Source organism: Sturnira hondurensis, unplaced genomic scaffold, assembly GCF_014824575.4.
Source record: "Sturnira hondurensis isolate 20B ecotype Veracruz unplaced genomic scaffold, ASM1482457v3 Scaffold0021354, whole genome shotgun sequence".
Taxonomy (NCBI): domain Eukaryota; kingdom Metazoa; phylum Chordata; class Mammalia; order Chiroptera; family Phyllostomidae; genus Sturnira; species Sturnira hondurensis.
The window spans coordinates 20,112,502-20,138,341 of record NW_028093985.1 but is presented as its reverse complement, the minus strand read 5'-3'; the positions used below and the strand labels follow the sequence as shown (position 1 = coordinate 20,138,341).

At 40.3% G+C, this 25,840-nt stretch overlaps 1 protein-coding gene across 1 annotated transcript in view; it reads left to right on the top strand.

The window, feature by feature from the left end:
• The window catches only part of PCSK1 (proprotein convertase subtilisin/kexin type 1), a 42,300-nt gene that overhangs the window by 3,596 nt on the left and 12,864 nt on the right, over nucleotides 1-25,840 (top strand). Inside the window, exons 2-9 of the mRNA XM_037032278.1 lie at nucleotides 171-275; nucleotides 3,947-4,057; nucleotides 6,801-6,947; nucleotides 8,209-8,285; nucleotides 14,435-14,523; nucleotides 17,081-17,253; nucleotides 18,247-18,459; nucleotides 20,951-21,051. Of these exons, the coding sequence (XP_036888173.1) occupies nucleotides 171-275; nucleotides 3,947-4,057; nucleotides 6,801-6,947; nucleotides 8,209-8,285; nucleotides 14,435-14,523; nucleotides 17,081-17,253; nucleotides 18,247-18,459; nucleotides 20,951-21,051 (1,016 nt within the window). The remainder of the gene's footprint in view (nucleotides 1-170; nucleotides 276-3,946; nucleotides 4,058-6,800; nucleotides 6,948-8,208; nucleotides 8,286-14,434; nucleotides 14,524-17,080; nucleotides 17,254-18,246; nucleotides 18,460-20,950; nucleotides 21,052-25,840) is intronic.

Sequence of the window (25,840 nt, the reverse complement as noted above, 5' to 3'; positions counted from 1 at the left end):
ATGGCTTCTATCGGTATCTTCCTCATGAGGAAAACACTTAACTTGAAGTACAAGGAATGGGCTTGATAAAGCTGTCTCTAATTTAGTTGGGTTTCAATCTGACCCATATGTACTTATGTTATATATGGGCCAGAAAAGTAGATTTTAATTTTAATTTTTTTCTTTTATAGATTGGATCACTTGAAAATCATTACTTATTCAGACATAAAAACCATCCCCGAAGGTCTCGAAGGAGTGCCCTTCATGTCACTAAGAGATTATCTGATGATGACCGTGTAAGTGTTGAGCACTGTCTTCACACCCACCTGACTAATCTGCTTTCTCCAGGACTGCCGGCCAGAGCAAGAGCCCTTCACAAATGTGATCCTTCTTTATCGTGATCAGGATTATTTATCTGTGTGTTACTTGTTATTTCCATAGGGTTGTAAATGCACATAATAACTGGATTGGATTGAACTAACTAAGATTACATGTATAAATAATATGAGCTCACAAACCCAGTCTAAGGGCAGGAAAGTAAATATTGAAAATAGAGTGGCAGCACTAATTAAAAAATGTGACAATGCAATCAATCAACAACCTTTTATTTTATGCCTATTATGTATCAAGCACTTCAGTATCTGATGTGTGGATGCCAAAGAAATATAATACATGAACCCTGCTTTTAATAACATTTTAATATAATTGAAAACAACATTCTGCTATTTCTATATATTTAGTTTGGTTGTATAGGAAACCAGTGTTTATGAGGAAGGTTTAAATCCATGTCTTCACAAGAAGGATGTTATCATAAGTATTATGTTGTTTGATCCAAAACATTTGATCTCTTCTTTATCCTGGTTTGAATACATATTCAATGATTAGGCAACAGTAGGATATTTCTAGAATGAATATAGGTAAATGATGTGGGGACAATTTGAATGTGTGTATAATATATTTATTGATTTTTGAAGTCTGTTTTTAAGGTCAGCAAATATATGGATAGAAATGTTGATTATATTGGAAGCATTACAATTTGCATAACAATGTTGCCTTATTTAGAAAACGTGCATACTGATGGAATTTATCATGGCTGGCCTGATATCTGTATACATGATTTATTTTTTAAGATTTTATATATTTATTTTTAGAAAGGGAGAAGAGAGGCAGAGAGAGGGAGAGAAACATCAATTGAGCTGCCTCTCACACACAACTGGAATCCTGGCCTGTAACCCAGGTGCCTTAACTGAGAATCCAACTAGCAACATTTTGGTTTGTGGGACAGTGTTCAATGCACTGAGCCACACCAATCAGGGCCTGAATACATGATTTCTGTTGTCTGGGACAATCTAGAGAATTATAGAAGCTTTGTAGGAGAGAGAACACAACCTTTCAACTTCCCAGAAAATAAAGCATTAAGTGAAAGAAAGGTAATAGAACTGGTGAAGTTTGTGTAATTCAAAATCTGTGAAATAATTTGCTATTTTATTTGTTCTGCAAGTATAGAATTTAAAAAATAATAAGAGAGATTATGATGGTAGGGAATGACCTGATCTGCATTAATACTGTTCAAATGTGAAAAAATCAATCAGCGCTGGCTGATGTGGTTCAGTGGATTGAACACTGGCCTATGAACCAAAGGGTCACTGGTTCAAATCCCAGTCAGGGCACATGCCTGGGTTGCAGGCCAGGTCTCCAGTTGAGCACGTGTGAGAGTAAACCAATCTATATTTCTCTGGCACATCAATGTTTTTCTCCTTCCCTTTCTCCCTCCCTCCCCCTCTCTCTAAAAATAAATAAAATCTTAAAAAAAAACATACCATACCTAGACAAAGAATGCTGTCCCAGGACCACAACCCATTGGGTGTCATATACACCCATTGCTTGCTTTTACTCAAGTAAATAGCTAGATGCAGGAAACCAAGTCAGAAGCCCAGAACACTGCTTTAAAAGGTTCTGATGCAGTGAAGTCTTTCCTTCACCATCCCAAGGCAGATGGTTTATTATCTGTGGACTCTGAAAAGTAGGCCAGCTTCCAGGATTCTGGCTAGATTTAGTCCTTGGGCAAAACAACAGGGATTTCCTCATTTACTAAATGTATGCCTGACATTAATGCACAAGGAATCAAGCTGACCCCCCTTCTTATCTTCACAGGGCAAAACTGGACAGAGTGGAGCATACCTAACTATTGTTACTACTCAAACTAATTACACTAAAATGAACAGATGCCTGTTCCATTCTTTAGATATTTCCTTAGAAGTGGATTTTTGGGAGATATCTCGAGAAATAATGAAGAAGAGCTAAGAATTTACTCTCTAACATAACTTTATAAGAAAAAAGTCTTTAAGATCCTATAAAATTATCCACAGAATAAATTAATTGTAGGGAAAAAATCCTAGAATCCATAGAAGCTTGAGTGGAATGTTGGACTAGGTCTTTCCTAGACCAGTGGAATGTTGGACTAATGATCTTTCCAAATCAAAAGGATTCTTTACAATTAAGTACATTATACCTATTATGTACATAACATAAAGACACCACTCATTTCTTCCGTTCAATTTGGTCTGCTCTCATAGAGAGCATTAATCTCATAGAGATTAATATGGGATTTGGAGTCAATGACACTGATTGCAACACTGTATTCAATAATTGGATGTTTATGTGATCAGGAGGCAGAATGCCTCTTCTTATAGTCCACTTGTAAAAATTGCTTTTGATTGTCATTTCATTGGTTCTATTAATGGTGACAACATCCTTCAAATTAACCCTCTGAAATGCAGCCATCCTCCATCTTTACAAGACTATTAATGAAATCTCCACCTGTATGTTACTCTCTTCCTCAAAAACCAGTACTTGTTCCCTAGCAGTCCACTTTCAAAGACGGACTCAGATACAGGCAGTGTACTCCAGGTATTGGGTATTTTAAGCCAAAACAATTAATCTTGAAAATACAAGCACTTTAAAAATAAATTATAGTGACTAATTTCTAGCTCTCAAGCCCCTTTAATATTTAAAATAGGTTCCCAGTGTTTTTCTAATTGAAAAATTAGTGTTAGTAGATGGTTTTATCCTTTAATTGCAAATTATTGTTCAGTTTTTATTTTTGCATCTGATCCGTAAGTATCCTCACATTGACAATACCCTACCATACATTGGACTGTCCTCGTGTGTTAGGATAGGAGACAGTCATTTTGCCCAGCAAGAGGAGAGCAGGGTATTGTCTCATAATGAATATAACCACAAGGCAACCCCTCAGCCTCTCAGGACCTTAAGTATAATAGGATTATGCCGTAAATGTGGGGCAGGTAATTTTTGTGCTGTCAGATCTCTTTGCATAATACATGAGACTAAATTAATGGTGGCGTGCATGGCCAGTAGTGCCCATTCATCACCCTGCATCTGTTTCTTATATTAAATACTCTTAAGCAGGAGGTTAAAGCACAGGGGAGCCAGGGTTTCAGATTTGCAAAGACGTAGCACCTTTCCTGTCTTGTGTACATTTGCGATTTCTACCTTTTGTGCTTAAAGAAAGAGAAATTAAGCTGTAAGAGCAACATAACAACAATCTCAGTGATCTCTTAGCTTGTTGACTCCTTCCATGAAAATGGACAAATTTTCAGCCACAGAGCCCTGGAACCTCAATATAAAAAATGGGTATTATGGTCCATTTGCTGATGAAAGCAGGCAGAACTTTTTTTTCCACTGTAATCACAGTGCAAATAATTAGAGGCAATCACCAGTTCACTGACTCCTCTCCTCTCCCTAAAGGTACACTTTACTGTAATAGAGGAAATGTTCATCTCCCCAGTGAGCAATCCCTTCTTGCCGACCTGCCGGTGTGATCTGTAGTTAAACAAAAACTTTGTGGAGCTGCCTGAACTCTGATAGGAAAGGTGCTGAAGGAAAGATCATGATGCAGAGGTGGCTACTTGACTGTTCATTTTTCTTGCTATGAAACTTCTTATAGGTGATATGGGCTGAACAACAGTATGAAAAGGAGAGAAGTAAACGTTCCATTCTGAGAGACTCAGCACTAAATCTCTTCAATGATCCCATGTGGAATCAGCAGTGGTACTTGGTAAGTCCCTGCAGAAGGACTGCATAGGACCCTGCTTATTTATTTTTTTACATCTGCACAGTAGATAATTTTTTTAATGATGAAAAAATTCAGCAGAGGGCTATCTTACTTAGAGATTTGGGCTGATGGGCTATTCCAGGATCTGAATCTTCTTTACTAGGTGAGGATGGCTGAAACACAGATCTCCAGATGCTATGAGAGGAGGGGTTGTTGCCTTCTTGTCTTCTTCCTCTTTTAAATATTTTATTTATTTATTTTTAGTGAGAGGGGAAGGGAGGGAGAAAGAGAGGGAGAGAAACATCGATGCGAGAGACAAACATCGATTGGTTGCCTCTTGTATTCACCAAATGAATACAAGGGACCAGGGACCAAACCCCACAACCCAGGCATGTGACCCTGACTGAGAATCCAACTGGTGATATTTTGCTTCATGGGACAATGCCAAGCAAACTGAGCCACACCAGTCAGGGCTGCCTTCTTTTCTTCTTAANGGAGAAAGAGAGGGAGAGAAACATCGATGCGAGAGACAAACATCGATTGGTTGCCTCTTGTATTCACCAAATGAATACAAGGGACCAGGGATGTGGTCCCTGACTGAGAATCCTGACTGTGGGGTCCCAAACCCCACAACCCAGGCATGTGACCCTGACTGAGAATCCAACTGGTGATATTTTGCTTCATGGGACAATGCCAAGCAAACTGAGCCACACCAGTCAGGGCTGCCTTCTTTTCTTCTTAAGCTCACCTGGAGTAAGTGCAGAAGGATTGTGTATAGCAAATTAGGGGTTCCAAAATAGTATTCATGTCAAAAATCACATTTGATCAGAGCCCTCTAAATCACCCAAAGAATACAGTAAATATGATTCAGTATATAAACCTCTGGGTGTCAATTCTTATAGGCTTACAGGTAAGAATTTCTTAACAAAGCTAAAGCAGTGAACACAAGGAAAAACAAAAAATATTTGCAGATGTCCACTCTTGCACACCATTCTACCTTTAAGATAGTTACCAAGTCCTTATTAGAAGGTGGGTTTTGAGTAGAGAAATTATAAGTGTTCCTGCTGGCCTGCAAAGTATTCTCCCTTCTGTTTTAATGTAAAGCCTCTATATTAGTAATATATGTTAATAAAAGTTTTAAGAATATTATAAAAGATAAATTTTGAGGACAGCCATAAGCTAAGACATGTTTGTTACATAATGGATGAGGAAGGGGATCCATTCCTTTTGACTCTTTTTTTTTACATTTTTATTGTATTTTCCATTACCATTTATTCTCTTTATATTCCCCTCCCCCTACAATCACCACACTGTTGTCCATGAATCCTTTTTTCTTTTTGCTCAATCCCTCCACTCCCTAAACTCCCACCCCAAGAACTATTACCCTGCTCTCTATCTATGAGTCTGTCTCTACTTTGCTTGTTAGTTCAGTTTGTTCATTAGATTCCACACAGGAGTGAAATCATATGGCGTTTGTCTTTCTCTAACTGGCTTATTTCACTTAGCATAAGATTCTCCAGGTCCATCCATACTGTCACAAAGCATAAAACTTTCTTCTTTTTTATGGCCAAGTAGTATTCCATTCAACGTAAGCATTACTTGCTCATTGCAGAAGGACTCATTAGCTACGAGCTGTGCATTTACAGTGTGCCAAATACTATTCTAAGTCTTTGACGTGCATTAACTTAATTCTAACAAAATTATGTTGTAGATATTGCAATTATGCCCATTTAACAGATGAAGAAACAGACACATTGGTGAGTTGAATAACTTGCCAAAATCACATGGTTACTAGTGATGGGGTCATAATTCATATCTCCAGATGCCCTATTCTAAACAACCACAGTCTATGATTGTTCCTGTGGCTTCTTCTTTATGAAGAAGACATAAAGGCCTTCTTCCCTGGCTTTATCTAACAATCTGTGTGTAGTTCCAACCTCCTGTAATTCGGATTCATTTTGGTTAGTAAAGTGTTATTTCCCCCCACCTGTTTCTGAAGAGCATCAGCCAGGGGGCAGTCTGTTCACTAACACTTTTGATTGTTGTTATTTATCAATTCCTTATTGATCCCAGAAATCTGGTTCTCTTCTAATGCATCTCTCTCAGATGCTTTGCTGTGTAGCTCTTCTCTCCTGCAGCCACACATGATGTAACTATTGGAAAAAGAAAACTCCAAAACTCCTCTCATAGATATTTGCTCTCTAAACCACTCATATTTGTAAATGGACAGTTAAAGTGCAAGCCCTAGTGAGACCATAACCTCCTGGGCATTCCAGGTTCTGCCTTTTCTTTTAGAAAAGTTATAAAAAACATCCATCTGATTTGGAACCAGACAATATAAAGTAGGTGTATTATGGCAACAGACGCTTAGGATTTGGGGAGGGGGGATGGAAACATAGGATATCCAATAAACCTTAGGTAGATGAAAAGCTCAAGCATGTCTTTATATATGAAAGAAACTTGGGGACAAACTGCTTCTGTGAAGCCATGCAGCTCAAAGGGAAGGGACAAGGGTGATTCATTCTTTTAAGTGATTTTCCATTGGAACAACTGGGGAAAGAGCAGCTTTCTGATGATTCACTTGGCCCTATCCTCAACTTTGTTTTTATTTCACCTAATTCCTTCTTCTAAAGAGGAGAGTGACCCTAGGAAACAGAAAGATGGATCCCCAGACTGTGGCTTCAGTTCTCATTTTGCAGCAAGTTGATTATTATTTTACCAATGCTTCTTTGTTTTCCTTTACCAGCAAGATACCAGGATGACTGCATCCCTGCCCAAGCTGGATCTCCATGTGATACCTGTTTGGCAAAAAGGCATCACAGGCAAAGGAGTTGTTATCACTGTACTGGATGATGGCTTGGAGTGGAATCACACAGACATCTATGCCAATTATGTGAGTCCGGACCTTCCCATGACTTACAACTTAAGTTGTTTACACAGGCACACAGTTCAGGCTTTCCTTTCCTGAAGCGGCAGGCTGCTTGGATGTTGGCCCACAGAAGGATGGGCCAAGGTATCGCCACTTTGCTCACCTCCCCACCAGCCCATATAAACTCATTGTATCAGGGAGCATTGAAAGAATTTAGTGGAGTTAAGGGCTGTACAAAAACATGTGCATTGGTGATGGGAAAAGGCATTTACACCAACGAAATAATTAAAAGCCATTCAGACTCTGCACCACTCAGAACTGGTGGCATGAAACCAAACAAATCAAGTCTGATGCCTGAGATATTTTCAGTCTTCCTCCTCACACCCGTATGGGTCAGTACCTCTCACACTGCGGAGTTACGTGAATGTAATTCCTTACATGCAAATTCAAAACATGCAATGAACTGCACCAAAATGACAAGCTGAGAAAAGAAAAGCTTCTTCGAAATGGGAAATAAGTAAATGAACAGTATTTACTTGTATTTGAAGCTCTCCATAATATCTTGGGCCTTTATTAGATCAGTGTTTCGTCTTTAAGATGGCCCCTCGTCTTTCTCTCATCCTTTCCATTCATCCACATTTTGCACCTAGAGAGAAAAGGGAAGAGAAGAGACAAAGCGTAAGAAGCGTTAAAAGATATGGAAAACACAGAGAAGTGGCAGGAGCAGTGATAGAATTCCTATGTGGAAGATGTTTAGGTGTAGCAACATTGTTGGAAAAGCGGGTGGAGCCTGGAAGCTTGTTTAAAATATTAAGCACACCCTCTTTAATTAGATTTCGAGTTTATTTAGTATAACTGGGGAAGCCAAAGGAGATCACTGTGGGCCTGAACCACCTCTTTGCACTATATTCATAAGAGACAAGGGTGTCAAAGTGTTGCTAACAAGCTTTGTAGCTTGGTTAAGTCATTCGATTTCTCTGAACTTCAATTTACTCATTTCAGACACGATGTGGTTGAATTAACTGAATTGATTCCTCTGGTTTTAACATCCTATGGGCTTCTGTGAGCTATTGGTTTGGTGACATTCACTGAGAATTAGATGCCGGCTCACTTTTCTGTCTCTGCCTGGATTATGGCTGTAATAAATGATCAGCCATGGGGCCAGAAACTCTGATATGCGGACTTCCAAGCTCTCAGCCTGGATGAACATAGGATAGGGTCGGAGGCTTGGGGAGTGCTGTTTCATTTTTATGGTGCTGCAGTGTTATTTTTGTTGTCCCTTTAGGATCCAGAGGCTAGCTATGATTTTAATGATAATGACCACGATCCATTTCCCCGATATGATCCCACAAATGAGAACAAGTGAGTAAACACGGACTGGGAGAGGGGGGGTTAATACTTTGAAATGCTTTTATCTTATTTGAGTTCTCAGAAACGTTCCTGCACACCATCCACACCACAATATTCTGCAGCTTTTAAAACAGAAACCCAAACTTCTGTTTTTATATTCTTTTTGGCTTATAGAACCATATTTCAATTAAAGTTTCTTCTTTTATTATAAAACACTCCCCTCAAATGTTACTGAATGGTTATAGCTTTGGAATGAAGTGTTGGGACATAAAAACTAAAAACCTTCAGCACACCCTCTTGCCCTCCAAATCTGCTATGAACTTTCTACTGTTAGCAATGTGTTTAATGTTGGTCATGAAAAGAAATAGAGATGCCCAAGTTAAGAGATCCCCACAACTGCCTACGGTAGCCACAGCCATGCTCACCAGTTTCGGTAGAAGAGCATGGCCTGACACCAGATAGAGAAAGGTAGCCCAAGGCCTGGCTCTCAAATTCAACAGTCTCTGGGGCATTGGACTACTTAGCAACCTGTTCCAGAGCCCCTGCTGGGTACTCTAACACTAAAAGGAAGAAAGAGAAGATGACTTCTGCCTCCTAAATTAATTCTCTGTAGCAGCCACGAGATGGTGAGGGAGACCGAGAGCCAGACCTGCCAAAGCAGGCAGCCAAATAAAAACCCAGAGGCGAGACTGTTTAGCCTCCCCTAAGCCCAAAGAAGCTTCGTCCTGTAAATACAGGCAGGTGGCCTCAGGTCTCTGTGCCCACCTGCAGCTCATCTTTGTGCACGGTGACATATCTCAGACTTCAAGGAGACATTCACACTTCCCTCTTCATTCGTTTCCCCCAGAAGAGATTTGCAGTAACACAGATCAAAGCCAAGGAAAAATCAGGGCTTGCTGCTTACAAGTGGGGGTGCAAACAGCAAGCAACAAAAAACTCTTTGTGGATGCCACGTATACTGCTTCCCTTTGCTCTCCCTATGGCTTTCTCTCTCTTGGACTATGACCCAGCTCAGGCCAATTAAGTGCTCTCTCTCTCCCTCTCTCTCTCACTTTCTTTCTCCTTTATTTCCTCTCCCTTTTTCTCTCTCTCTCTCAGAGTTCCCATGTGGCTGATGCTGTAATTGACCTACTGTTGTTTCTTGGATGGTACCCCCACCAGAAGGCCAACAAACCCCAGGAAGGGCAGCTGGGCTCGTGGACTTGGCTTCAACTTCTGGGTGTCTATTTCTTCCTTGGGGAGAAGAGGAAACTTGGGAGGGTTCCAAAACACTGCTTCTTTCAGTACCACTGACTTTTCCAGGGTTCATTTCTTAAAGGGGTTAACTGCAAATGCCCAGTAGAGGTTGGAACTTTCCAGTAACAGTGTAACAAGAATGGTGAGGGAGAGCCCTTGGAGGAAAGTGGGATGTCTAAGGAACTTAGAGCACAGTCCCCAGATAAACTTTCAGCTGTTTCTGAGCCAGGGCGGTGCACAGGGGGCAATGTCCACTCTTGGAGCACAGCCCCGTGCCGTGAGCTCGGCTGGCAGTCATCGCTTTGCAGATTACCAGAGAGTGTCGTGAGGACATCACCCCTCTCTGCCTCTATTTTTTATTTTGTCTCTTAAAGTGCGTGACAGGACATCCATTTCCTACTCTCCTGGAAAGAACTTCCTAAGAAAATGGCAATAAGTGCTTGAAAGAAAGGGGCACCCGTCTTGGAATCAAGTAAAAATGACAACCCTCACCTTACCCCCTTGGACAAGAGTCGGAGGGAAAATGCTTGCAGCCACATGGGTGTAGCAGAGGAGACTGTTAGCTGGAGGCGTCAGTGCCCAGATCCAATGTGGGTGACAGCTACGTAGATGGATATCTGGTGAACTGCTGTTCTCTAGTGTCATTCTACTTATGAGAAAAGGGACTCAGACTTCCCTCTTTCTCTCTCAAAAGGGGAACTCTCACATCGCAGTGTTATAATAAACACAGTGTTTATAATATTGGGTTGGCCAAAAAGCCAATTTAGTTTTTTCCATAAAATAAAGAAAACATTTTCCATTTTCACCAATAACTTTATTGATTTGGATATTTTGAATATGTCAGCTACCTCCCACGTGGTATAATGTTGATTGTCCTCAATTAATGTCTTCATTTGATTGCTGTCAACTTCTACTGCTCTACCCCATCTGGAGCATTGTCCATGAGAAATTTCTAGCATGAAACTTTGCAAACCATTTTTGACACATTCTATCAGTCACAGCACCTTTTCTATACACTGTACAAATCTTTGTTTATGTGTCAGTTGCATTTTTACCTTTCTTGAAATAATAAAACATAATATGCCCAAAATGTTGCATATTTTCTTCCATCTTCAATATTAAAATGGCTAGACAAAAATTCACTAATTATCTTTTTAAAATGCATGCTGATATGACAGCTATGACAATATTATCTAACAAAATTGTTTCAAATGAAGTTAAAGACAACTAAGCACTATAGAGCCATCTTATGGGAAAAAACCAAATGTACTTTTTGGCCAATTCAATATAATTCTTCCAACTCACAGAGCTCCAAAGTCCCCTAAGAAAGCAGCCTATATAATTGTGCTTATTTCGTGCCTGAAAATTCTGAGCTTCAGAGCAGAGCCTGCCATGTATCTCCCACATAGTACAGTTAGTGTGGAGTAGACAGTTAAAAGAGTACAGACTTCACAGCTAGCTTTAGATCAAACATTAGATCTACCACGTAATAGTTAAGTGACCTTGAGCAAATTATTTAGCTTCTTTGTGCCTCGGTGTTATCATCTATGAAAAAGGGATAATAAACATTATCTGTTTCACTCGGTTGTTATGGGGGCTAAATGAGTTGATATATGTAATTGGTTTGAATAGTTCCTGCTACATTAAAAAAGTTAAGTGTTTGCTATCATGATGATAATGATAATGGCAATGCTGCTGCTGCTGCTGATGACCAAGGCTTCTCATTCATTAACAACTAAGGTGGGACCTCTTTTCCGTGAAAAATCAGCATGACGAGAATTATACCATGCAATAGATAGGAGCAGAAACTGAGACAAGTCAGTTTTCTTAGCCAGTTCAGAATCTGCTCTCCAAAAATTACAGAATAAGCAACTGCTTCTCAGGGTCCTCCTGACTATCAACCAAAAAGGTAGTAGCTGCTTCATCATTTAGCAAATGGTATTATAAAAAAATAGAATTATCCTTCAAGTATGTTGTCAGAAATCCCTCAGATTTAGAAAGTGAATGGCCCCATTTTACCTAGCCTTATAACAGATACCTATTATCTCCCAACCCCAGGGAATTATTGCTCTGAACTACCTGTTCTGCTGCTGTTTTTCATTACTGTGTAAATGAGGTTAATAGAAGCTGCACTTGAATTCTCCTCTGCAAATCAAAAGAGGAATCACTAAATAATAAAATCTTAAAAGTGTGGGTAACTCTTACTATTAGGTTGGCATGAATCTGTATTCAGTACTTCAATACCAATTACAGATTATTTTTCTAGTTAAATAATATATGTGACAGGGATGTTTTAACCAGTATAATAGTAGTCTTTAAACTATCTTGTAGAATAATTTTCTAAAAATCATTATGTTTAAATGCCAGTTACTACCATTGTTCTAAGATGATAGAGGGTTATTTGATCTGAGAGCCTGATTTAAGGAAAGTGAAAAAAGCTACAGGTCTATAAAGAATGACAGAGAACCACTCTGATAAAGTCTCCCTTCTTCCCAAGGCTGGAACTGAGGATAAGAGGAAGAAAAAATATCATCCTCTATTTGTAGCATGTTCCCACCACACCTTTCAAGACTATAGCCCTCAGTATATAGAAAGAGATAAGTAATAGGTCATGTCACATGGCTTCATTTTTAGGACAGCAGTACAATGCTGGGGATGTTTTCCAACAGGTTGATTCTGTTGGCTCAGCCTAGAGATTTTGCTGCCCTGGGCCCTGTCTTCCATACTATTTAAATGGAAATAGAGGCATTGGTGACTTTGGGGAGTATATTTCCCAGAGGATGGCAACTGAATTTCTCCTGGAAGGGCAAAGAGGGCTAATCCATCAAAGAAGTTGTTTTCTACGTATTCATTGTGAACATGTTTCTTAGAAAATGGGTGTATTGATCAGGTTAGCTTCAGTTCCAAGAGAGAGAATCCTAACAAAGTTAAGTAATTTGGGGATTAAAAATAAACGAACAAACTTTCAGCCTTGGTCAGTGTGGCTCAGTTGGTTGGAGTATCATCCTGTAGACTGAGAGATCCCAGGTTTGATTCCTGGTCAGGTCACAGGTTTGGTCCTGTCAGGATATGTATGAAGAAGGCAATTGATCACTATTTCTCTCTTGCATCTTTTCTTTTTCTTTCTTTCTTTCTTTCTTTCCTTCCTTCCTTCCCTTTCCTTTCTCTCTCTCTCTCCCTCCCTCCCTTCCTTTCTTCCTTCATCCTTCCTTCCTTCCTTTTTCTTTCTTTCCCTTCCTCAATTCCTCCTTCCTTCCTTCCTTCCTTCCTTCCTTCCTTCCTTCCTTCCTTCCTTCCTTCCTTCCTTCCTTCCTTCCTTCTCTCTCTTTCTCTCTCTCTCTCTCAAAGCAATGAAAAAATGTCCTTGGATGAGGATTAAAAAAACACTTTCACTCAAGAGATGCTCTAGCTTCAGAAGCACTGTAAAATCCAGGAGCTCAGTAATATGCCATCAAGACACCAAACACTCTGTCTCCAACTCCCAGTGCTGCTTTCCTCAACTCAGCTTCATTCTCAACAGAATCTTATCTGGCAACAAGATTGTATGGCTGAGATGGAACTTAAAAGCTGAAGATTCTGGATAAAAAATATATATCACTTCCCCAGAATCTGCATTAATCCTTGACAGCTACCTGGGAGAAAGAGCCTCCACAAAGAGTGAGGGAGGGCCACTTCCAAAAGGGGAAAATTCTAGGAAACAAAAAGCAGATGTTCACTGCACTAGGAAAGACCTTGAGAATTAAAGATAATTATATCATTTTGACTCAGGATTCCTATCCAATACTTTGAAGAAGCAGGAATATCATTTAGTGGGAAATCATCTCTGGTACTTCAGGAAAACCAGAGAAGTGAAACAATTCTTTTAGATGACCCAATTAATTTGGGATTTTTATATTCCTTACCAGGCTAAATTAATAGATGGCTAGAGTGATAGGTTCTAAAGGTAGCTGGCCAACAGAGTTGCTCTGTGCTAACCTTCCTTCCCTTCTTTGTGTCAGCAGGTCTGGGGAACAGCTCCTCCAAGGTCCCAACAGCCTTCACCATACTCCCAGGGGCTTGTACGATGCAATAGGGTCATAAGATAAACAGATTTACATTAAAGTTCTCTTGATTTACAGGCCTTCCTTGGCTCAGGGCAGTGGTGGGAAAAAACAATTTATTATCCCCAGAATTTCAGAATGGATGCTTTAACAGTGGGCTTTGGTCTGTTTTAGAGATGGATTTTTTGTTCTTTAAATACTCTGAAATCATGAATTACCCTTTTTGCCTGATTGCAAACCCAATCTTGTTCAGGCCTCTGGTCCCAATCAGAGTTTTTCAATTAGTCTGTAGTGTCTTCTAAAAATCTCAAGCTCCTCTTGGTACCAGAAAATCTGCAAATGTTTTGGTTTGATGTATGAATAGCGGAGAGGAGGACATCTGGAGAGGGGACTTTGCTCCAGCATATTCTCCTAGAGCTGGTCCAAGATAACCTAATCCAAGGAAGTTCCTAGTGGGCGGGGGCAAGTGAGAAGCCACTTCACTACTGGGAGGGATGGAGCAGAGCCATCTATTTGGAAACAATTTCTGAGTGTCAGAGTTGCTCATAATACTATCCATAGCTAACACCTACTGGGGTCTTACCATATACCAACCACTGTTCTAAGTACTCCGCACACAGTATCTCATGCGATGTCACAACCCTTTGAGGACACTTACCCAAGGTCACACCACTAGTTAGTGTCAGAAGCTATAATTTGAACACAAATACTCTGGCTCCCATACTTGTGCCTTCCATGTGATACCTACACTTCATCTAACGCTGATGGGAAGAAACCAGAAAAAAGGAAGACAGATAGCTAATGTGTCCATGTACCATGGATTCATGTGCAAGACCAATGTGTGTCTTTGTTTATGTTTTGTAATTCCTAATTTTTCATCCTCAGACATGGGACCAGATGTGCAGGAGAAATTGCCATGCAAGCAAATAATCGCAAGTGTGGGGTCGGAGTTGCATATAATTCCAAAGTCGGAGGTAAAGCACTTTTAATGTGAGCCTTGCATCACTTGGTGTAAATGAGGTGGCCTTTCAACAACCAGAAGAAGAACGGACTCCATGAGAAGTCTGGTGAATGACTTGAGTATGAATTGCAAATGAGTCAAAGGATTTGGAGTCCTAGAAAATGATAACTGAAGATAACCCATACATATGGGGGAGGGGTATATGGAAACGCTGAATAGCTTTGAAACCAAATCTAATTTTCTCTGCTCTGATTTAGAAGGATTTGGTTTTGAGTGCTTGTTCAAGGAACAGAAGGAGGAGGTAAATATAGGCGAAGAATTTCCCTGCCTCTAAATTCTGCAGTTCTTCATTTCATAGCAAAGAACAGTTTTTAAAAAGGAAAAGAATTACATATGTGTTATATTAAGAAGCCAAAGGTTATCTTCAATAGCAAGAATTTAGAATCTTGACTTGTTTCAGTCAGTGTCTTTATAGGGAAACATATGGTAAGTTCCATCAGGACAATTAGATTAAAAAAAACTATTTATGAGAGTTCCAAGGAAACCAACAAGGGCTAACAAATGTAGACAGATGTTACCACCTTTAGGCCTACAGGAGCAACTGGAGGTGTCAGTGGAAACTGGAGAGAGAGAGAGCTGAGGCCACAGAGAGAATCACTGGATGGGAGCTGTGGCCTTGATTGCAACAACTGAGCTATTTCTAGGCAAAGAGGATTCAGGACAATGAGCACCTCACTCTCCCCTCGTCCCCCAACCTCCTGCTGCTGTCCTCAGTTGGCTGAACCCAGTGGGAAGACGAGAGAAAACCCGCTGGTGCACTTCCTGTGGAGAAGGTGGCGGGGACTGGATATGCCTCACAGGGACTGTACTCCTTTTTAGAAAACAAATAAGCAGTCATCCTGTAATGTGTGATGCCAATCTGCTAATACAGTGCACTCTTAGATTTTGTTATTCCCAATGACTTTGATGCTAGCATCATCAAACTGCCATGTTAATTTAATGAAAATGAAAGAAGTACAATTTATGTAATTGCCTAGAAACAGAATTCACTTTTTAAGTCATATGAACTAAGTAGCTATAGCTTATGAGAGAATCGTTTGATCCCTTCATTTTATAAAGGAGGAATCAGAAGCAAGATTTTCAAGGTGACAGTGTATGGCAGTATGGAATTAAAACATAAGACTTCTCATTCCAAGTCTACTGACTTTTTTCTATTACTCCACCCTTTGGTACCCTAGCTCTAAGTGTGGTTTTATATAATAATTTTCATTTTTAATCACCTACTATATATCCAAAACTTACCCTACAACCCATTATAGGCAGTGTGTCCTGCAGTTAATAGGATGTATTTGGGTACCAGATTTCTGGGATTCAAGTCCTGGCTTTGCAGTTTCCATCAGTGTGGCTTTGGGCAAGTCACTATTCATCTCTGGCCTCAGTCTCTCCCCCTCTAAAAATGGGGAGAATTGTAAGACCCACCTCAAACGGTTGTCATAAGGATAAGTGAGTTCAAAACTTTCAGGTCTGAAAAATGGTAGCTGAATATAGTATAGTCTCAGTGCATGTGAGCTGTTATTATCTCCAGTTTATAGTTGAAGAAACTGAGGCACAGAGAAGTGACTTGCCTCAGAATCATGCAGCCAGTATGGTAGCAGGGCTGGGATTCCAACCCCAGTAAATGTACTTTTAAACAATTTAAGAAATAAATATGTCTTTCATTAATCATGCCAATTACATGTTCTTTTACCAATGCTCCTCTGTGAATAACGGTGTGAAAATCTAAGTCTGTGTACTCCATTGCATTATCAGCCTGAAGCCAGGACTAACCAGGTAGCTGCCTCTAACTGCCTAAGTTGCTTTGCCTTGCTGGCTTGGGAGTACATGACTCTGGTGGTAGATGACAGCCTGTTGGAAAGCATGAAGAGCTACTGCCTTCTCCTGCTGAAAAATGATTCTCCCTCAGGAGCAAACTCCATGGCAATGACTTCATCCTTGAGATTATTTAGAAGAAAAGGAAGCATGTTCCTTGAAAATGTTTCTTAGCAGACACATAAAAGAATGGCCTCTGGCTTATTTTTAATCAGTGCTTGGAAACAATAGTTCTATCCCTGTTTGTTAGTTTCCTATTGTGAGTAGACCTTTCCAAGCTGCACCGTTTCCACTACGGAGTCATTGGTATGGCACAGGTTGGGCCACAGCCATCCGAGGTATAGTCATGAGTGCATCTATCAGGGGAGGGCTATTTGATGCCTTTCTAAAAGCTATTCTGTCATTTTTAGGTTTTGGACTTGTGAAGGGAGGGAGCACATTCTGCATTGCACAATGCCCATGGCCACTGCAGAGGACATAGAGTTCTCTCTAAAGTGCAGATAAGAGTTTACGGAGGCAGTGACTTGTATCTGTTATGCTATTAGCCTAACAGCCGCCGGTCATGGGCATTTGGGACATACAGTTGTTACCCTGTTTTTGACTCTTGAGAGTCCTTTCAAAAAGTGAATTATATTCAGAGCATCTGTGCCATTCTCCATGTGCATGCTGACATCAGCTTATTTGTTTGTTTTGTTCTACAGGTATAAGAATGCTGGATGGTATTGTGACTGATGCTATTGAAGCCAGTTCAATTGGATTCAATCCTGGACATGTGGATATTTACAGTGCAAGCTGGGGCCCTAATGATGATGGGAAAACTGTGGAGGGGCCTGGCCGATTAGCCCAGAAGGCTTTTGAATATGGTGTTAAACAGGTGAGATGCTTAACGCAGACCCACCTGAAACGCAACCCAATTATGTGGATATATGGAGAAGGGAAGAACATTTAGCTTACATGGAAAGAAATGGCTGTGCATTTCTTACAGTTGCTTACAATTTGAAGTGCATTTAGAGCCAAATCATTCTGCAGAGGGATGGAAGATAAGGGTTAAGAGATTTTTCCCCATTTGGGTCTGACGTTCAACAGAGATTCATTACTCTTAAAACATATATTTAAAAAATACTCTGGATTACATCCTTTCTGCTTTTGAATTTTTGCTCTAGATTAAACTACTATCCAGACTTCTCTCAAATGCTCTGAAAACACATCCTTATATATAGACAGCAGGGGGCTTCCTCCTGCTCTGCACATGCCTGGTGAACACGTGTGCCTTGGTTGTATTGCTCTGTCACTGGGTTTATGGCATTCTTGCCAGGAGTCTAAGGCCTTGTTCTGCAGAGGATGAAACAACAGTAGGAACTCTGCAGAGCACAAACTGAAGTCAAAGAAAGAGTAGCCTTGACGATGAGTTCCGTTTAACTGAAGAGTCCCTTTGAATGCAGCTGCAAAGCAGATCTGAATAATGCCTGATTTTGTCATTCTATTAGTCAACCAAGATTCAATCAGAAAGGAAGTTCAAAGATTCAAATGTAGTGACATAAGCCAAGGGAAGAGTGAAAAAATATGAGCAAGTGCTAATGGCCAGATTTTAAATTTGCACAAAAAAGGAAAGAGAAAAGCATCAGCTCAGCCCCATCCCAGAGTTGGGCCCAGAGGAAGCACACTGGCTGACCCAAAACCCAGTGACTCAATCCGTGACATATCACGAGATTTCCAGCCCTGAAGCTGGAGGACCTGGACTTGAAACAGACCTGCAAATAACTGTCCCTGAGAACTTCATGCATGTATTTGTTGGAGATTTTTATTGGGGTGTGACAGTATCCCCAACAGATGGCAATAGATGTTATATATTTGGTTTTTCTTTTAGGGGAGACAAGGAAAGGGCTCCATCTTTGTCTGGGCTTCTGGGAATGGGGGGCGTCAGGGAGACAACTGTGACTGTGATGGGTACACAGACAGCATCTACACCATCTCCATCAGCAGTGCCTCGCAGCAGGGCCTGTCCCCCTGGTACGCCGAGAAGTGCTCCTCCACGCTGGCCACTTCGTACAGCAGCGGAGACTACACTGACCAGCGGATCGTATGTTATTTTTGTCTAACTCTCTCTGCTTAGGTAAAAGAGCATGGCTTGCATTCTAGAGAATCTTTTGGTCAGTATCTCTGGTAAAGTCGATCTGTCTAAGCTTGATGTCTCCTTTGGGGAGACTCATCCTTTACTCACTTGAAAGGCTGGAATATATTGGGAAGTTTTCTCTCTCTGGAACAATGATGCTTCTGCCAAGATGATGTTGCCTCTCAGTCATTTTTAAACTCAGCCCTGAGAAGCCACCAATCTGTCACTACATATGGCCAAGACACCAAATGTCTATTCGGCTTGTGTGATGACTCCTTGAGAACAGCCTTTAGGGACATTTCAGGGGTGCATGGGCTTTATCGCCCTGTGCTGGTGGATTCCTTTAACAGCAGGGATATGGTCTGGCTTGCCCTTTCGCAGATGATAAAAATACAAAGCCGACACCAGCTATATCTCCCAAGAACAAACCACCTGCAGGGAAATAACTGTCTAGATTTCCCCTGAGGTGAACTTCTCAGCATCCAAATAAGCAACTCAGAAAGGTTACTCAGAGAGCATCTCTGGCCCACGCGTGGCTGTGCCTTGGCTTTCATGAGTCAGACTGCCAAGGGTAATTATTGGATTTCCCTTTAAGTGCACAATGAGGAAGGGCTATTTGAGGGCTTCAAGAACAGAGAGATGCTTTTAATTTAAAAATTTAAAGACCCAAACTTAACTCTGACACAGAAAGAACCAACTAGCTAAAGTATGTGTATCCTAAGCTCAATGAAACAGCAGGTCATGATCCCATTAGATTGTGGGTGAACCCCATAATTATTAGAACTTAAAATGTTCATAAAATTCATATTAATAGCATCTTAACAAAATTGTCAGAACCACTGTCTTCTTCACACAGGATCACTATTCTGGAGCTCTGCCTGCTTCTCTAACCTGTTCTAGTCCAGACAGTAAAACTGGGGCCTCAACTGAAAAGCACTGGCTTCCCTCCCTCTCATGCCCGTATCTTCAATTACACAAATAGTGATATTCTCCTCGGGGATTCTTTACGGTGGACGTACTTCATAGCCTTAGAAAGGGGCCTATCATACATGTGTCTACCTGTGTTGAGAGCCCCTGGTTGTTGCCCCCATGGGTGTCCAGAGATGCTTTGGGGGAAATGGCCTGTTATTACACATTTCAGAGTCACTCTTTCATAGACTGTCCCTCATCTGAGCTACCCTGCTCTGAAGGAGGAGGAAGAATTTCCATCTTTGCAAAGATCCCTCCTTAGGTAAATACGCCACAGGAGAGACAGCTGGTGGATTCTATTTGAGACAGTAGCAAGAACATAGCCTTTGTCATATGCGAATCTCGCCCTCAGCGCAGTCATCTCTGGGGGCTTACTTGCGTCAGCAGGTAAAATGGGCAACCTTGCTTCCGCGGCCCTCCGAGAAGCGAGGAGCAGAGCCACTGTGAATTGAGAAATTCAGCGCCTCCAGGTGGGAAGCCAAAGGAGGTGATAACAGAACAAATTATTTTTTTGCACCTCCCTCCCACACATTGAAATGCCTAGCTAAAAACCATAGTGCGGGAGAGTCTGAGTGGGTGTCTCATTAGAAATCCTTTAGCCCAACTAGTTGTCCAACCACCATGGTCTTCAAGACAGAACGAGTGGAAGTCTTTTCGGTTTCCTCCCTTCATCTCAGCAACCTCTTCAATTAAGCTATAATTAGCCTGGGTAATTCTTTACGTCCAGTGATAGTGTGTAAAAATCCTTTCACAGATAGATTTCATCCCAGCCTCAGAATATGAGTTGGGAAATGTCAACCCTGTTTTCCAAATGGGAACCCAAGGGACTTGCCCTTGAGACCCATCCAGTGAATAGCAGTGTTAGAATTTGGACCCAGATTGAAGCTCAGTACATTTTGTTTGAAAAACTCATCATTTTCATGATTGTGCAAATGTGGACACTAACTTATGTGCATCAAATTATAACAGTAAGTGCAAACTGCACACTAAACATGTTTTTACAAGTAGTTCAAGTGGCCAAAATCAGAATGGCTTAATATTCTTGGACTGAAGAGGCAGTCAAATGTCAATCTGAAAGCAAAAGGGGATTTTGCATGAGGCAGAATTTCTAAATATGCCCGGCCACACACAATGGACCTGATGATTAACTGGCCAGCATGATTCACAATGACTTTGAAACAGCCCCCTTTTTTCAGACAGCACTTCGTTTGGAAATCTCAGAGGAGAAAATATTCATAGTGAGAGAACTTCATCCCGCGAAAAGGCATCCTGATGCCAGAATTATAGACAAGTTGCATATAGAGGAGAGTGAACTAAAATATCAGCAGATGGCAAACATCCGTCTGTGGTTTAGAGGAGGAAGTCGGGAGTCGAGTCAGCGGAGCCTCCTGATCACAGCAGGTGCAGCCTAGGTGCAGTTCACCCCCAGGGATGGGCTCACACTCCTTACGCGTTCTCCTGCCTTTCTCTCCTTCCTGATGCCACCCAGACGAGCGCCGACCTGCACAACGACTGCACGGAGACCCACACAGGCACCTCGGCCTCGGCACCCCTGGCTGCTGGCATCTTCGCTCTGGCCCTGGAAGCAAAGTAAGGCCCAGAAAGTGTCGAGTCACCATTACTAAGCCTGCATCTTCTTTTTAATAACATATCTTGTTTTCTAAATACATGTTTGCAGTAGAAAGCTACAAAAAAGAATAAAAGTAAGCTCTCTTCCTGTTAACATCTCCACATGGATTTAGTACACACATGTATCTTACAAAATTGGGATCTTAATATATATATTATTTTGTGATTTTTTTAATCTACCCTATAATATGTTAAGAGCACTTTTTCATGTTTAAATCAACGTTTCTTGACCTTCAAAAACTGATGCTCTCCTCCCAATTCTCCTCCCACTCAGCTGCAAAGCCTTCTCACTTCCGTTTATTACCGCCAGGGAGGACTTCATCCAGATCATCTCTTGTGGGTACCATTAGGAATGACAAGTTTCCAAAACATCCTTTTTTCATGTGATAGAAACCGAGTCTTAAAGCTGATATAACATATCAGCTTCTCATGGGGACGTGAGAATTAAGAACAGGGTTTAATCTCTTTGTACTATTCTAGTATATAAATGCAAATTTTATGAAAGTTATCTAATCAGGCTTAAACACCCTTGTCTGTAAATGTTGGTTGTCGTCTCTGATAATTTCCTCAGGGTAAATGCTCACAGTTGAAATTTCTGGGTTGCAGGACATATGTGTTTTAATGATTTGATACATACTGACAAGTTACTGTCTAGAAAGACTACAGCATTTTATATTTCCAGGATCGTTATATGTGTGAAAGTGCCATTTTCCTAAACTCTTATTAAAGCCATTTTTATCATCTTTTAAAGTACTCGCTATTTTGATACATGCACATGGTATCTCATCTTTACATACTTTTGTGTCTTTACTAATGAAGCTCAATATTTTATATTCTTTGGCCATTTATCACCTGTGATTGCTTATTTATGGCCTTGATTTTGTTCTATGGCCTTAGTTTAGAAAAGCTGTTAATGCTTGGTTAATTTGATACTTCCCTTTTAATTTTATTTATATGTAATTTTAATGTAATGAAGTTAATGTATGCATGGTTATATTTGTCAGTTTTGTTCTTTAAGGGTTTTTTGTTTGTTTTTACTCTCAGATAAATATTTACAACCCAAAACTAGATGAACATTTATGTATATGGTTTTTATTATGATTCGTTTGCCATATTTAAGTCCTAATCTCCTGGGAATTTACTTTAGTGCATGATGTTAAAAAGGGATCTATACCTGGCTGGTGTGGCTCAGTGGACCAAGGACTGGCCTGCAAACCAAAAGGTCACTGGTTTGATTCCTGGTCAGGGCACATGCTTGGGTGGCTGGTCAGGTACCCTACTGGGGGCATGCAGAAGGCAACCAATCGATGTTTCTCCGCCTATCTTTCTCCTCCCTTCCCTTCTCTCTAAAAAGAAATAAAAAATCTTCAAGAAATGAGGGATTTAACATTTTTTTCTAAATCCAACTGTCTCACACTATATATCTACAACTCTTTATTCTTCCTTATTTCTAGTTTCTAATGTTGCATGGTGAGAAATATTTAAATGTCAAGGCAGGTGATATGGTTACCTGACAAGCGAAGTGATTAAACTTGCAGGTTACTATTACTCTTCCTAATAAGGAGGTTAGCCTAGAACATTCATGTGCTATAGAGAAGACACAGCAGTCCCCTCATGTCACATTCAGTACACGAGGTTCAGAGGAGCAACAGAAGAACGCCTTGGCTCATGCCACAGCTGGACAAGTCTGGAAGCTGCTCAGTCTTTGTCCAAGAGAACCCAGAGTAGCTCCAGGAGCCCCGGGACCACCTGTGGACTTATGAGGTTGTCTCTGGTAGCTAGAGACGGCCACAGTGGCTAAGTGAGATAGGCCTAGTGAGGCTTTTACTAGGAGTCTATCCACCTCCTTGGATGGGCTGGAAAGATGTCTGGTAAGGGAGCAGCAAACGTGGGAAGAGCTCAACCAGAAACAGAGGAATACTTAGAACTCTTGGGACCAAGAAAAGAGCTATGTTTAGAATCTGAGTTCACGTGTAACAGGAAGGGGACGGACAGAGGCCAAAGCCTATGAACATAAGCTAACACTGGCATCAACAGATCCAAACCTAATTTGAGAAAAAAAATCATCTAAGCAGTGAAAAGTGTGAGAAACACCTAGTTTCAACTTCTAGGCATGCCACTCCTTTGTGACCTTCAGCAAGTTAATTCCCACGTGAGGGTTCAATTTACCATCTATAAAGTGAAGGGGTCAGATCAGATGGTTTGTTTCAAACCTTTTCCCTATATAAAATTCTCCAACTTGAAATACAAGGCATCAGCATACATAGATCACCCAACAGGTATTGTTGAGGTTGGTGGCGAGCAGTTCTGAATGGAAAAAATAAGGTCCTGTGAGGGCAAGTGGTTACACCCAGGTGTTATAACAGGCCTACGATATTCATTTCAGGATGTAAGCTGTTAGCTCCAGGCACCTGTTAGAAGAAAACCATCCTTAAAATATTAAGTCTTTTCTACCTAATACCTATAAGGTACATGGAAATAGAACTGACCCATCCTTGTCCAATGACCAGTACAGTAGAAACACCCATCTACATGAAAAAAATGTCATGTTAATTTTACATTAAACTTGAAATTTTAAAGTCTTAACATCTGCTTTGTAAACTTTTAAAATTCTTTTTCTGTATAAGGAGAAAATGAGCTAACTGTGATCTAGCCTTGTTCATTGCAGTTCATTTCTAATGGACTATTTTTAAAGCAGGGGCTCCATGGGTTGCTAGCAAATATGTGGACGAGTTTCCAGGGGTCCATGAACTTTTTTGGAACTAGAAGCAGAATTGTTTGTGAGTGTATGCATGGCATTTTTCAGGGGAACGGTTTGTAGGTCCGTCAGATTCCCACACTGTTCATAATTTGAGACATTAAGAGTTTGTGATCTTCCTGGTACACATAATAAGAATTGAATTCCTTTTATTTTGATTCGATAATCAGTATGATAGACATAATCTATCTTAACATTTATATATACATTCTACCAAAGTACAGAGAGATTATTGAGATGTCTTTTCCAAAATAGATAGTTTTATGAACTATATTCAATTGTCTGTATACCAAGACAATTATTTCAGAAAATCTGAATGCCAGAATTTCTACAAGTTTCCCTAATCAGTCAAGATTGGGAGAATCATGTAACTATGCAATGGTCCTCCAGGAACAACTGTGGGGATAGGAGTAAAACTATGGACTAAATTTATTGGGAATAATAACAGTCAGTATTTATCAGGTTCTTACCATGGACCAGACACTGTGCTAACTTCTTTATATGCAAGGCTGATTTGAATCCTTACAACGTCTTTGTGGCATGGGAATTATTAGTTTCATTTTATCAACAAAGAAACTGAGGCTTAGATAGATTGAGAATGTAACTAGCATCCCACAGAGAGATTCAAATTCTGGTGCGTTTGACACCAAAGCCTGTGTTGTCAGCAACTCCACACTCTGCTGCCTCCCATGGGCCTGACAGAGTGGAAATGTTGAATGGAAGCCCTCAGACAAAGGGGAGTTAAAAAGACTGAGACTGATAAAGGAACATCATAACGCTCATGTGTTTATGAGTTCCTCATAAAAGACACCTTGTCACAAGCAAACTACTCTTACTATGTTGCATTAATTATGAGTTAGCTGAAGCAGTAGGGGATGGGAAGTAGAGAAGGAGAAAGAATGGTCTCTGGCTCAAATATGGAGAGAGGAACTTTCTTCCCTAGAACAGAGTTTCCCAAACACCAACATGAATAATAACCACCTTAGGAGTTTATGTAGCATGTCGATTCCCAGGCCTCATTATTATCAACTCAGATTCTGAATTTTCTAATATTTGGCCCAGGAATCCCCATTTTAAACATATATGTTAGGCAGTTTGAATGCTGGTAGTTATCTCAACCAAATTTAGAGGAACAGTGCTATAAAGAGTTAATTTACAACTGTTTTTTCCTCTACCTCATATAGCTGTAATTATGAAGATGCCCATTCAGGTACTTAATAGGCATTAAAAAGACAGAAATTCCTTAGATAAATGCCTATGACACGTTATTATTATGCAGTGAGTATACATATGAAAGCTGGCAGACAGTAACCTCAGTCTTCTGTGGAGATAGCAAAGGAATCAGAATAATTTTTAATAGCACAAATTCTATAGTGAAACGTTGAATCCCTTTAAAATATCTTTGGAGGTATTAAATAAACAGATTAACCAATTTTCTGTTTTCAGTAAAGGCTGGAGAAAGGAAAATAAACTTTCAATACAGCACGGAACCTTTGGATAAATTACATCAAAGAAACCATTGGCTTAGTGGGTTGTGAAATGTTGGAGAGTCTCCAGGTTAGAAAACCTTCAACATAAGAGGCTTATGTAGGTGTGATTAGAGGCTGAACCAGGTAACCTCTAAGACTCTCTCTCATTTTATAATTTTGTTTCCAGGTTACTTTACCTATGCTCTCTAATTAGAAGCAATGCTTAATTTCGGTGTTTAATTCCACGGTCCTTATTTTCTATAAACATATCCTTGATTAGCAACCTAATGCAGCTTTAAAAATTTTAATTATTGTGGATGCTGTGAGCACTAATTAACAAAGGGAGGCTGTCAGCAATGAGATGTACTATTATTAGCAGCTCCTTTCTATTTATGAAATTCAGTCACACAAATGAACAATAACTGTTAGGAAAATTGGCTTAATTTTCCAAATTACATGGCAATGATGCCCCCTTGAATATTTTGAGAAGAATAGGTAAAGTAACATTAAAAACAATAAAATA